This window comes from Labrus mixtus, chromosome 1 (genome assembly GCF_963584025.1).
Source record: "Labrus mixtus chromosome 1, fLabMix1.1, whole genome shotgun sequence".
Lineage (NCBI taxonomy): Eukaryota > Metazoa > Chordata > Actinopteri > Labriformes > Labridae > Labrus > Labrus mixtus.
Window position 1 is genome coordinate 35,129,873 of NC_083612.1, and position 14,052 is coordinate 35,143,924.

At 40.1% G+C, this 14,052-nt stretch overlaps 1 protein-coding gene across 13 annotated transcripts in view; it reads right to left on the reverse strand.

The window, feature by feature from the left end:
- celf1 (cugbp, Elav-like family member 1) overlaps nucleotides 1–14,052 on the reverse strand; it is a 34,303-nt gene that overhangs the window by 4,113 nt on the left and 16,138 nt on the right. For 4 of the 13 annotated variants that reach the window (XM_061043193.1, XM_061043185.1, XM_061043227.1 and 1 more), the window contains 9 exons: nucleotides 12,617–12,751; nucleotides 10,077–10,156; nucleotides 9,305–9,466; nucleotides 9,096–9,165; nucleotides 7,139–7,261; nucleotides 5,147–5,260; nucleotides 3,685–3,870; nucleotides 1,813–1,833; nucleotides 583–726 (listed from right to left, as the gene is read on the reverse strand). In XM_061043193.1, coding sequence (XP_060899176.1) covers nucleotides 583–726; nucleotides 1,813–1,833; nucleotides 3,685–3,870; nucleotides 5,147–5,260; nucleotides 7,139–7,261; nucleotides 9,096–9,165; nucleotides 9,305–9,466; nucleotides 10,077–10,156; nucleotides 12,617–12,751 — 1,035 coding nt within the window. The remainder of the gene's footprint in view (nucleotides 1–582; nucleotides 727–1,812; nucleotides 1,834–3,684; nucleotides 3,871–5,146; nucleotides 5,261–7,138; nucleotides 7,262–9,095; nucleotides 9,166–9,304; nucleotides 9,467–10,076; nucleotides 10,157–12,616; nucleotides 12,752–14,052) is intronic. The other 9 variants (XM_061043218.1, XM_061043279.1, XM_061043208.1 and 6 more) reach the window with 6 other exon arrangements.

Sequence of the window (14,052 nt, forward strand, 5' to 3'; positions counted from 1 at the left end):
TCTTGGTTGGAAATCGTTATCGCTAACCGCTGGCGTAACTGAAAACCCTTATAGTGGAGCCGTTGCTCCTGAAGGCGTAAATTGTGCTATACAATAAAAGCTGATTTGTGTCTATATCCTCCAGTCCAGTGTTTCAGTTTAAGGAATGACCCTGTAAACTAGCAACTTTCAGCCAAATACTTCCTGTACATGGCTGTAGTTGTGTTTGTTTTTCTTGTAATACATATCTGGTCAGCTTATTTTGACATTGTAATTAAAACTAAACAAAGAGGCATTTGCGTCACTTCCCCGAACCAAAAAACCCCATTTCACTTATTGATATAAGATATGTGTTATTTGATTTATAGTTTGACTCGCGTCCCATCTGATAACATAGAGGAGGAAGTGTCTATGACCCTCAGTCAGCAGGGGGCAGCTCTGAATCTTTTGACTTCACTTAAGGCGAGGTATTCTGTTGTCCTTTTCTTTATAGCACAGTATTCAAAATTGAGCCACTAAACAATAGAAGCTGCAGTCTCATTAATTTAAACAGCACTCCAAGATCTAAACAAGGCGTATCTTTCATTATTTGAGTGAACTCACCAAAACACTTGCTCAGGTTTGTCTGTTTGTCAATGAAGACTTTAGCAGATATGACATTTCCGAAAGGCATGAACATCTGGAGCAGGTCCTGGTCACCAAACTCCTGGGGCAGGTGGTAAATGAACAAGTTGGCACCCTCTGGACCTGCCAATGAATTAACCATTTTTACCAAACAAACAAACATTACAAACAATCCTGTTTTAACAATTTGAAGAATGTATGACCCATTTAATGTAAAATATGATCCTGCGGCCTGTTGAACCAGCTACCTGGAAGTTTAAAGTCCACACTAAACTTCATGTTGAAACTGGTAAGTTTGTTACTTAAGTTGTCTCATAATGATTTTTCCCCATTGAGACCTAAGGTTCATCTTAAGTCGTAGAGCGTAACGTCCGAAGTACTAACCAAAATATTGTGGCAGAAATGACATTCTAACTTCACGCGACCAATCAGGGATAAGCATTTATCTTACTGCAGTGTTTGTTACATTGTTTCCTCTCGTGTCTAACTGTCTCTGAACAGAGTGACGTTTATCCACAAACACAAAAATGACAAAGCATTATGATGAGGTCATACTAAAGCCTACATCCTTAATGTAACAGTGACATTAAGTGGTAAAATCGTCAACAACAACTAACTCTGTAATTGGGCAGATTAAAGTATCTACGGCTCCACTCATGGAAAACAAAAAGCAGGAGTAAAATCAAATCTGAAGGCTGTAATCAATCACAAGACAACACCAAAACGCAGGTAAAACTCCTCCTCATCCTCCAAGTTATCCTACCTTTTAAAACATTCACCATAAAAATGGTATTTCACTTTTCAACATAAAAAATACAAACCCTCTTTCTGTGTTAAAGCAGCAATAGAATAGAAGTTTATACACCATCTGAAGCACTACAAGAAAGCCAGACAGACCATTATGACTGTCATCATCCTCGCTAGTCTTTACCAGAATTACTAGTAAGTGAAACTAATTATTCATACTTTGGTCTTCAAATGTTACGCTCAAACTGCATAGTTTCTTGTAGGAGCAGCGCTGTTTCTGCAGTATTTAGTTTTTCAGCAGTGGGTAACCACATTCAGAATCAGAATCGGATTTTATTGCCAAGTACATTTACAAAATTGTACACATACAAGGAATTTGACTTGGTGTTTTGCCTGTTTCAGAGACAGGCTGTTGACATGATTATGTGAGGCTATGTCAGAGAGAAGGTTGTGATGTCTTACCGGTGCTGTAACTGTCCCCAGCTGAAGCAGCAGATTTAAAAGAAGACATAATTCTTAGAAGGTGAGACCAACACACAGCACAAACATCTCTACCATCCTGTCCACAACAGTTCTCAAACAAGACAGAATGAGACGGTGGAAACCCCTCATTATAAAGTATTAAAGCTGTTTGAGGTCAAGCATTGAGTAAATCTAGAGACACAAAAACTCCTGAAAACTTCCTGAAATTTTACAGGTGAGCTGCATGTGTGAATACAAGAAAGCTGAAATCGTCACTCCGACTTCATCCAGAAGTTTATTTTCTGTCCCCTTGTTAAATTTCATTCATGAAGTTGGGGTAAATTTGATGCATGTATTCGGGGTGAGCTGAAATATTCAGGAATTCTTCCTAAGTTACTTCTTCACACATGCACCTCACAGCGCGAGGCTATCCCTCTCAGACCAGGTGTGCTGGGATCATCTCAGGAGGCAAGATATGATATATAAAAAGAAAAAGAATCAACAGAGGCAGATGCCATGATGAGAATTTTTATCTTTATATCAATGCTTTGTGTAGTTCGACATTGTAGCGGCATCAACCAAAAAGTGGAGAAGAACATAATGACGATTAGAAAACAATGAAAGTTTCATTTGGTCACACCTCTGACATTAAAAAAGAAAAATACGTTTGATGGTTTATATTTTTCTAAAGTAGCGCATGCATTCACAGCCTTCTAATCCAATCATCCTGCTTATTTTTTTTGCAGCAGACTGTGTTTGACTATCCTCCAATTATTTAATACACCTAACTTTTTTTAAGGGAACTCATTGTTTTATTATCCTGCATGATCATTTTCTGTTTAAGTGAAAAGAGAAAAAGAATCAGGATGTAATGAGACACTCAACTCATAATACGTTACATGTCAATATATTGAAAGGCTTCGACACGGTTTTATCATGATTTTAACATTTTTATAAAGCATTTAGATGGAAGTCAATTAATGTATAGATATGATTCTTTTAGTTAAATTATCTGATGATAAAAACACAAAATATGGTATTGAGGCAAAGACAACTTTCTGAAATAAACTCTAACTTGTAAATCAGCCGAAATCCTTAAAACGTAGCTGCGGGTTTAAAAAAAAAAAAAAAACGTGGAGGGGGAGGAGGGGTCACATCCCCCTTTTCAGCCTATGGTAGTGCCATTTGACATGCTTCATCATGTAGGTTGTAATATTTGCACATTTTTTTTCTTTTGTACTCATCTTGCTCCTGCACTCCTGCACTCCTGCACACCCCCCCACTCTGAAACAAGATGGTGCATTTTCATCCTCAAAATATTCACTTGCTGCTGACGTGTCTGTACGCCTCTCTTCTTCAGCAAATGAGAACAAACAAGACTCAACAAGACAGATAGCGCTCTCTGCTGGTCAAAAACAAGTAACGCAATATGTATTTTGTGTCTCATCGATTTCAATTGTCCCTAATTTGTATTGATTTTTATTGTATATAGTGAGGGATCATTACATCCCCGCTCATGTGTACATGCAAACAGCTTCTTTATATAAAAGTAGACACTTATTGTTTCTGCTGCAATGGGATCGTTGCATACTGTATATCTATATGCCTCAGATTGTAATTAGAACTTATCCTACTTGTTTGATTTTTTTAATGAAACTTGGCACCTTGATGATAAAGAAACTAAACTTGGTCACTTTTCTAAAAGGTTAAAAACATTTTGAAGCCTACTGAAACATTGTTTATAGTATATAAACAGTATTGTTATACAGAAAATAGCTATCTGTTTTCTTTTCACCTATTGAACATCTCCATTTACAGCTGTATTTTCTACCAAACACACACCCCTCTTCCGTCCCAGTCCTCAGAACTCACCTTCTTTTTGGCTGCCTGCTGCTGAGACGCTCTGCTGGGACAGCAGGCTCTGGTTATACAGGCTGGGGAGGGCAGCAGCAGCGTACTGCTGGATGCCTGAGTAGGCCTGGCTCAGTGCCTCCATGGTGCTTCCTGAGCCATTGGATAGGCCTCCAGAGCTAAGACTCCCATTCAGAGCTGCCATGCCTGGAGAGTTATCAGAAAAACAAAAATGCAAAGAGTTCATTGTAAGCTCTTAGCACTGTGGGTTTCTCTCCATCTCTGTGTGTAGCTAAAAAGAATTAACAATGGATAAAAAGAAGCTGGCTGTAATTACAATAAGTTAGTAGTTAGCTGTTTGGCCGACAGCCTGCACTATGTTTGAATTCTAGCTGCTGTATTAACAGCATTACATTTTGAGAAACAGATGGGTCATTACCCATTAACAAAGACTTTCCCAAGGACCTTGTCTATTCTAGTCTTTATGTACAAATAGTTTTCTAACAGTTTCGATGGAGTTGTTGTGCCCTCCCATTGTCTGGATAGTTACGTGTAAAGTATTCATGAAACTGTCTTAAATCTGTGTCTTTCTCATTTTGACATTCTGATAAATTAATTAATTCAAATAGTGAAGTTGTGTTTCTCACACATAGATGATACCTGGGCGGGCCGCCCAAGTATACTTATGGCCGCCCAAGAATATTTCCGTCCTGTTCTTATTTATTCATAAAATTGCCGCACGTTTGCGTGTGAGGGAGGGCAGGGGAGATAGAGCGCTCGAGAGAGAGTGCAGGCGCGTGCGTAACCTCACTGAGCGCACAGAATTTAAACTTTGCCTCAGCCACCGGCGGCTCCGTGCAACATAACAAAAGTCCCGTTAAATAAAGTCCCTCTCGACTCCAAAACCAAAAGAGCAGAATCACATCAGCTTCAGAGAGAGGAGAGGGGGAGTGATAAGGTCCACTCTCCGTAAATCCCTCCTCTCGCAATCGGTATGTTACAACTTTGCAAGTGTGACTGCGCATCATTTGGTATGGGTGTGAGTGGTTTCTTGTCAGACACAGACACAGACACACAGACACACAGACACACAGACACACACACACACACACACACACACACACACACACACACACACACACACACACACACACACACACACACACACACACACACACACACACACACACACACACACACACACACACACACACACACACACACACACACACACACACACACACACACACACACACAAAGGAACCAAATGATGCAAAGAATTCGACTCTGGGAACCAAACTTCTAAATTATGAAAGGGGGAGGATTTAGCCCTGGGCATAATATTATAGTACTATGCATCGATGGACTGCTCCTAGATCAATTAGAATTAACAAGAACTGACTTCAAGTAATGTGAAATGTGACAGAGGTGTGGTGGGACGTAATACTGTATGTTGGTGTATTGTAGGCATAAGGATTGGTACCTGCCAGGGAGCCCATGTTAAGGCCTGCTCCAGCACCAGCAACCAGAGACTGCAGCGCCCCCAAGGAAGCAATGGTGTTCACTGAGGAGTTGCTGCCGGAGGTGGGGGACGACCCTGCAGGTAGAATATTTAATTTCATGTATTTAATTTGTAAAGGGACCATGTACAATGATAAACATAAATGTTGACATTTGGTGCATTGTATCCGAGTTAGCATAAAGCTAATTTACACCCGCAGTCCCTTGGAAGGTCACAATTAAAACATCACATAAAGCGCTTTCACACTTGCACAAAATCCTGAAAAACTCCTGAAGTTTTCAGGGTGAGCTGCATGTGTGAACCACACGTCAACATTTATCACTCAGAGGTTATCCGGAGTTTCTTGTACCAGCCCCCCAACTATTTTTACACAGAAAGTCCTAATGAGCTGATGTGAGAACACAGGACAGTAAATCAGGACAATTTATCTGGTGCAAGTGGGAGGTTGTGGTGACGTTTATTCCTTGCAATGACAGTATGCATGCAACTGGTACGATCTCTGTGCACATAATTGAACCACTGCATTAAGTTTTATGTTTGCCAGGATGTTCTTATCCGCTCTTTTGTTGATATTGTGATTCCCCACAAACTACATGTAGAATTAATATAAAGGCAAATATTTCCATTAAAGCGTCATATTATATTTATTATACATATTATTATACTGGGGCGGCAGTAGATCAGTCTGTAGGGACTTGAGACTCCAAAAAACTTATCTGGAGCGCTCGCTGTGGGCAGCCCCCCCTCACTCTGAGACCTCTCCATTAATGCATGTTCATAGGATCCCGTTTGTGCATGTGTGTGTATGTATGTGTAGCATGTTAATGTGTAGAGTGTAAAACTGAATTTCCCCTCGCGGGATTAATAAAGGATAAATTATTATTATTATATAGGACACTCTGCTGCATTATCATCAGTACTGCGTTGTTCTTTTTACGTCATCTGACTGGAGTAGTTTCACACTGTGAGGTGTATGTGTTTCAGAAGCAATCCTCCTGAAATTCTTTAGAAATTTTCAGGACTGCATGTGTGAAAACAGCTATTGTTAAAAGCACATCACAGAAAAAGCAATGTAGCTGTACATCACAATCAGAAACACACACACACACACACACACACACACACACACACACACACACACACACACACACACACGCCCGAATGTGTTATTCAAATTAAAAGCAGTGGTATAAAATCATTGGTTACAGAGTTCAGCAGATTTACAGTTATGATTAACGCCGCGGTCATGCAAATGTCATGAGTGAAAAAAAAGGCAAAGGGAAAGAAGGAACCATTTGAAATGTAAACACCCGACAGTGACGTCGAGTGATGCGAACGTCTATGTCCCTGTGTTTACAAGTTGAAGGAAAGACTATTTTGTTTTGATTTAGCTTTAGGAAATAGACGGGCTGAAATTGCCATGTGGTTCTTGACGAATAAAAAACGTTAATTCCACAAGTTTGATCTTTTATTTTATAAAGTTTGGGCAAGGACTTGTGGAAGTTATTTCGTTGTAATTATTATTTACTTCTTTTTGATTTGGTTTACAGAAATAGATGCCATGTGGTTCTTGACAAATAAAATGTGCCGGCCGCCGCCACTGCCGCCGCCGCCACCCCTTAACGTTTAAACGCATTTTGGCCCAACATGTAAACGTTTAGCAATTTGGTCAGTTTTGCACACCACTACTGGCAGCAGTGACAATATTTCTAGTGTTTTGAAACACTAGAGCATTACTGTTTGATAAGAAACTGTTGTTAATTTCTGGGGAAATTTTACGTTTTTTTGTATTAGATATACAATACAGTTTATGTATATAAAATATACATAAGAGAGTATGAAATATGTACTGTATGTATAAAATACAACATTAGAGAGTATGTTTAAGAGGTGAACTCACTGACAGTCTGTACGTGTCCTAAACTGTATAGCCATATATATAAATATATTTACCTGAACTTGTTAGTGCACTTAGAGGGCTACTAGATGTTGTCATGGTGTTGGTTCCTGTGGGCGTGGCCTGTGTGGCAGTTGCTGCTGCTGCTAAAGCAGCCAGGTTCTGCATGGCATGAAGACCTGAAAACAGACACAGAGGATTAAGATGGAGACTTCAGCCACACTCCCCATCAGGATTTGCTCACTAGTTGACAGTTGCTTTAATGATGTAAAAGTTTGTGTGTAAAGTTTTGAAATGGTTTGCTGCAGCCTGACAGTTCCTGCTGATCTCTCTTTCTAAGTGTTTTAGTTGATTTGTTGCATTGATTGAAAAACGTATTCTGTATTGTTGAATATTCTGTATTAACCTTTTCTATGGAGCACTTCTCTCCCCTAATAAAAACTTTGTAAACCTGCTTGTGAATCAGATCAATCAAAAAGGAGATTATAGCAATTATTGCTGTCACTTGCTGAAATAAAATTCTAATTAACAACTGAGTTTTGTTTACTTGTTCCCCAGGAGACAGAGTAAAAAAATGTCCTTTTAGGGCTTCAATAGAACACTGCTGTAGATAAAAGCAGTTTAGAAGTCCTGGGGCCTGATTTACTAAGTTCCCAAGTAAGGAGTACTAAATTGCGTGTTCGTTTCAACAAATTGCACGTTTGGTTGGTGGGCATTTTGCGGGTGATCTACCAAAAAAAATTGCGTGAATGACACCAGGTTCAAACCTTGTGGAGGCAGTAGGATTTAAGTTAGGTTTTTGTGTGTTCTACTGGTTTACATCACGGAGAGTTTGGACAGAAAGCAGGATGACTGCAAGCACAAAATAGGTATTAGTGGGAGAGGCAAATAAACGGACAATATTTTGAGTTATAGGAGACAAATCTGCTTACAAGAAAACCTCGGCATTAAACAGGGCCTCTCTTTTCTTCCCTTCATCTTAAGAATGAAGTGTCATACATTGAGCAGGAGGTGCAAGCTGTGTCCTCTGTGGCTCGGGCGCTCTACACTCGCCGTTGTTGTGCACCAGACAGCTGGCCAGCGCTGTGTCTGATCGGACATAAATTTTCTGGAGAGAGGTATCGAAGACGGGGGTACAAACAGTGGTGAGGTCCCCCAATCCAAGCGTCCTACAGAGTAACAGCAGCGGGCTTTAGAGGGAGGAGACGAGAGCATTATGAAGAGGAGCGCACCAGAGGACACGAGCTGGGGGAGAGACGCGTAAACCGAGAAAAAGGAAATCCCCTGTTTAAAATATAATGTTGGTGAAAAGAGGGAAATAGGAAGAAATAAATGTCAATGTTGAAATTTTATACAATGCAGAGGATGTGAATGTTCAGTTTTGTTTGGCTATAAATAGGTAAGATTAATTTAATCATGGTGTTTCCTGCTGTCACTCCAAACATATTAACATGTGTGGGGAATAAAGCGATCTGTATGCCTTCTTTTGTTGAGCCTATGTCTCCTCCTAACTTCAATAACAGCAGTCTGTTGTGTGTAACACTGGTCTCCTGGGTTAGCACGTTCCTTTCAGAGGTGTTAAATTCAGACACCGTCACAATCACCTCAGTTTTTATTATTCTTGGTAAATCACAACGCATGTACTAACTTAACTTGTTTACATTTTCTCCTCCCAGTATTTTGCACGTTAGGGCAGAAACGCCCCATATTGAATATTCATTAAGTCAAACATACTAAATGGTCAATGTGTGTTGTTTTGCTCATATGAAAGATTCAATCCTCACTGCGCGCCGTTAGTAGATCAGATAGCACTTTTTTTGCTGGTGGTATCAAGTTTGCAAACCTTTAGTAAATCAGGCCCATAGTGTACCATTGTGAGAACTTCCCAAGCATCCAGAGAGAGGTTTGAGCCATTCAACCCATAATTAATATTCACACATTCAGATCATAATCGTACATGACTACATGATATCTTATGGCAGTTTTTCTACTTAAATGCATTATGGTGTTTACCTGAAACCGGGTGCAAGTTGTTGAGTGCGTTCCCTGAGGAAGCTGACTGCTGCAGCAACTGTAGGTAGAGCTAATGCCAGGAGAGGGTATGAAAAACACATGGAGAAGTAAACATGGCAGAAGGGTATTAACTCGTGAAATGGCTGCATCAAGAAGCCTGTCATTATGTTTTGCACAAAAACTTTTGGAGGCTCAATAAACACACTCACTGCTAGGTACTGTGGACCAAGGCTGTTGAGGCCAGTGAGGTTTCCCCACATGGAAGCAGCACTGAGCTGCTGCATCTGCTGCTGCAGCTGCTGGGCCATGCGCTTCTGTTCCTTGTCCTTCTGAGTGTCTGCAAACTTGACCACAATGGGTGATGAACATCCCTGAACACAACACAGAAAATAGTTTGTACTCTTGACTTTTTAGTGCATAGAAATGTAAATATTTGTGAAAAAAGTAACTGTAACTTGCAGTCTAATTACACTGTTTTTTTTTTACATATTTCAGGTCCAGCAGTAATAGGGAACGAAAAATGCAAAGAAAAATAATAGCATCACCCTCTCCCTCCATCCACTTCCTCAAATCAACAGCAGTAGACCTTTGACCCCAAAACCCAAGCTGTAGTCCATTACCCCACGACATCAACATTACACAAACTTTCCCCTTTCACAGCACATGTATACACACATCAACATATTCAACACATACCATACACCCTTCTCAATTCCCTTTTCTCCCTCTCAATTCAACCTTACAAAAAGCACCATCTCTCCTTCCCCTTCTCTCTCTGTCTCTTCTCCTTCTTGTATCCTTTTTCATGTATTTTATATTGTTTTGTAATGTATTTGCGGGTTGAAGTCATGTGTGTTTGCTGTCCCGTTACTCTTTGTTTTGTTTGCATTGTTCTGTTTGTATCATCTAGCACTTGTACTGATTTCACAATTGCACAATAAAAAAAACCCAATAATAATAATCAATGAAGCTGATGTTCACCTCCATAGTCTGGGACTGATGCAAGGACTTGATGGCAGACTGGGCCATTTGTCTCGCTGTGAAAGTCACAAACGCACACCCTGAAAGAGAAAAATAGCATGTCATTCACATGTTACAACAGCTCACTTCACAGCTCATCACTGTTCCACCTCCCTTCCTCTTACCACTCTCCCTTGCACTCTTGTCCACTCTGAGGAGGTGAAATCGTTTTTAGATTCTCAGATTTGTTCTATTCTGCTCTAAAGCAGATTTGATTTGGATCAAATGTTAGAGCCAAGTTAGATTTCTGCACCAAGGTCAAACCATAGACCGTATATTAAAATGGATGACAGTACCGCTCAAGGCCAGTGAAGTTAAAAGATTTAGAGCCCCCCTTCTGACTGGCTGCAAAACCTGGCCCTTGTGATAGCTTATTCTTCTGACACAGATTTTGTTCAAGTACTCTTTTTTAACTGAGAGATGTCTTTTAATTAGTTATTTGATGCTAATAAACCGTATAAAATGCCATGATTGACAGCTCTGTTGACAAATGTGAGGCTGTGTGCATCAGATTAGCAGACTAGAGGCGGAGGAACGGCTAGAGGAAACAGAACAAACACTATTCACAAGAGTAATTGACCTTCCTTAAAGGTCCCATATTATGCTTTTTCTGGTTTTATATGCTCTTTAGTGTGTTTTCCACACAGTGTCCTGTGCATGTTTAGGCACATCTATGTGCAAAAATTCAAAGTCCGCGGAAACGCGGCTTGTCCTACGTCCTCCTGTTAGCTGTAGCATTAGCTGCATGTAACGCTCGGTTCTAGCCCCCCTCGATAAAAATTTGCCAGTGTGACAGTGCCCATTGGCTCGTTGTGGCAAGCCCTGAAGCGTGCTGAGCAACTGACCAATAACGACAGAGCGGATCGGCAGACCAATCAGAGCAGACTTGGCCCACGTGGGGTCTAACAGTGTGGGCTCAACAGAGTGTAGCTGACGGACTCAGAGCGGAGAGGGAGCAAGGAGGAGCAGTACATGAAAACAGACACTTTTTTCGGACTTTAGCTATTGTGAACGTACAAAAGTAGGTACATAGATTAAATATACAAACCCTAAAAAGGGCATAATATGGGCTCTTTAATTGTGAGTGTGTTTGCTTCAAACTGACACAAGAATCTGTTCTACTGCGTTACATTGGCTCCAAATAACATCACCTGTGCAAATCTTAGCGCCCATGGCAGGTTTTTTTTTTTTTTTAGACCCCGACCAATTAATCGGCCAGCCAATAATATCAGCCGACATGAGTATATCAAGTGACTATCGGTATCTGCTCCTTTAAGTGTTTCATTTGAGTCTCATTGTATTACCCAAACAGTTCTCTTTCACCAGCAGAGGGCGCTATATGGATTACAACAAGCATTGTTACTCTCCAGAGTGTCTAGCGGTGATGCACGTACATGCACAGTTCATTTCCAGTTGAGTGACCATCTTTTCTAAATTATATATTTTCTACAAGTGTTTGATGACTGCATTTGAGGGATCAACCCAATAAATGTGTATGTCTATATCTATTTATCTCTAAAGATCGAAGATAGATCTAAGAAAGATATCGGTCGATATATTGGTATCGTTTTTTTTCTCCCCCCCACATCGACATCTGTATCAAACCAAAAAATCCCATATCCGTCGGGTTCTAGTATTTACGGATTCATTTTTTTTACAAGAGGGGGAGGCAGAGACACTGTTATTGTTCAAACAGCATGAACAATATATGCTATTTTATGTTACACAAGAAAAGTTATTTTTTATGAGGTTGTGCAGAGGATGAAGTGAGGTGTCGCACAGCCAGGTACAAAGTTGCACTCAAGTTGGGTGGTATTGCATGGATGAAGCAACTTCCATCACTAGCTCTTGAAAATGCTTCTTTTATTTTTTTAACAGAGTCCTGTTTTACAATGGGAGACAAGATAGTGTGTTTATGAATCAAATTATGTAAAGGACATACTTTGCAGAGAGAGATAATACTTCAGTGGTTAGGAAAGTTGTTATACTGACACAATCATCAACAGCATACTGAAGTTTGCTGCAAACTGCAAAGCTTTGTGCAAAAAGGGACACTGCCGGTTGTTCTGCTGGACATTGTCCTCCTTCCACATTGACAGAACCTTGATGACCTTTTTTTATCGTGCTTCTGTTGAATCTGTTTTATCCTTTTGCTTGGTGACATGGTTTAGGAACCTGTCTCTTAAAAACAGAAACTGTCTTAATCAAATGTGAAATGGCCCAGTCGGCTGTTTGGAAGTCACAGCTTAACCCAGAATCCTCTATACAGCAGACTGTTACAAAGGATACCAGGCTATTCCCTTTAGTATTTAACACTGTTGACACTTTGTCATGTTTTGTCATGTTCTGTCATTTGTATGTAAAAGGAAGCTCGACTCCCTCACTGTAAACCAAATCTACCTACGGGTACAAATAAAGTTACCTTACCTTACCTTGTCTTAAAGCTATCTTTCCTGACAGAATATTTTGGTGCCTGTGTATACCAGCAGAAATGGTCATACCTCGGCTGAGTCCATCAGGGCCTCGAAGTATTCGGCACTCCTCTATCTGTCCGTATGGGGAGAACATCAGTCGGATGTCGTTCTCATTACACTTCTTTGAGATCATTCCAATAAACAGCTTCCTGTCCTCCACTGCTGTATTGACCACAAGACAACATCAAACACACCTGCTCTATGTCAAGGTAAATGACTTAACACAACATTAAACATATACATATAACTGATAAATTAAAGCTCTTCTGCAATTCAAAACATCATCAAGGAGGCATAGGTTGAATAAGGACAGTAAGGTCCAACTGCTCTGCTTCATGCCACATTAAGAAATTAAAGACAAGTATGTCTAAAAAAATAAAAATGTCCAAAAACATTTATCTAGAGTTTGCTTAATGTAATAATTCTTGAAACTGCTTTGTAAAGTAGTTTTGTTTGCTTCATTAGTCTTGTTGTTTTGGAGAGGAGGAGACTTCTGCATTTTTAACAACTAACACTGAAGGAATCCCGAAACTAAAAAACATAGCTCTTCAAACAAGTAATCTGCTACTCATTTGTAGTTCCTCAAGCCATAAAATGAACACAGAGGATCAGTTTGAGACTTCACATGTTAAAGTGTCATCCTTCAACAATGCTTCAACTGCAATGATCTCCACAGGTGAAAGTAATAACATTTAGATATTTGATCAACTTAAGGTCATATAAGAAACTAAATTGAATAATTTATTTTATAAGGGTTTGACTATTATAAGTAGGGATGGGGTTTGAAACATTTTAAGATTGAAGCACTATTAAGGAGCCCGTTTCATAATGCTATATCACCAGTCGAATCACTTAATTTAAAACAAATCACTGGTGCACAAATATATTGCAACTTGCACAGAACTCCTTAAAATGTCATGAAATATTCTCTAATCTCACAGATTCCAATTGACTTAGAACTCTTGCAGACCTCTAGGGTTCATAGAATCGTGGTTACCTATGTAACCTTTGTTTATTTCACCCTGCCCGACTGCAAGAGGCAGTTCTTCTCACTGTATGACTCAGACCAACAAAGTCGCAAGGAACATTTAAGCCACTTAAGCTCTGCCTTGTCTAAGGGTTCAAATGCCCACATAAGGCATCCAATACCAGGGGAAAGTCTCATTCCGGTGTCCTTGGTGCCTTCGGGGGGCGCAGTCTTAGGGCCCCCTTCAAGAATAGGTACAGTAGCCTGTGGATGCCGATAGTGCGGACATCAACTTCCACATGCTGCGAGTAGATTGCCGCTGCATATACTTATAGAGTTGAGAGAGAGCGACCCTGATCAAATAGAGAATGAAGAAACTAAAGCATTAGGGACAGGTATTGTACCTGGTCCAATTTCCAAACTCTATACCAATCAGAAAACAACTTCCACCTGTTTCGGTTCTGCAGGCGAGTTAATGGTGCTCTTGCATTCAGAA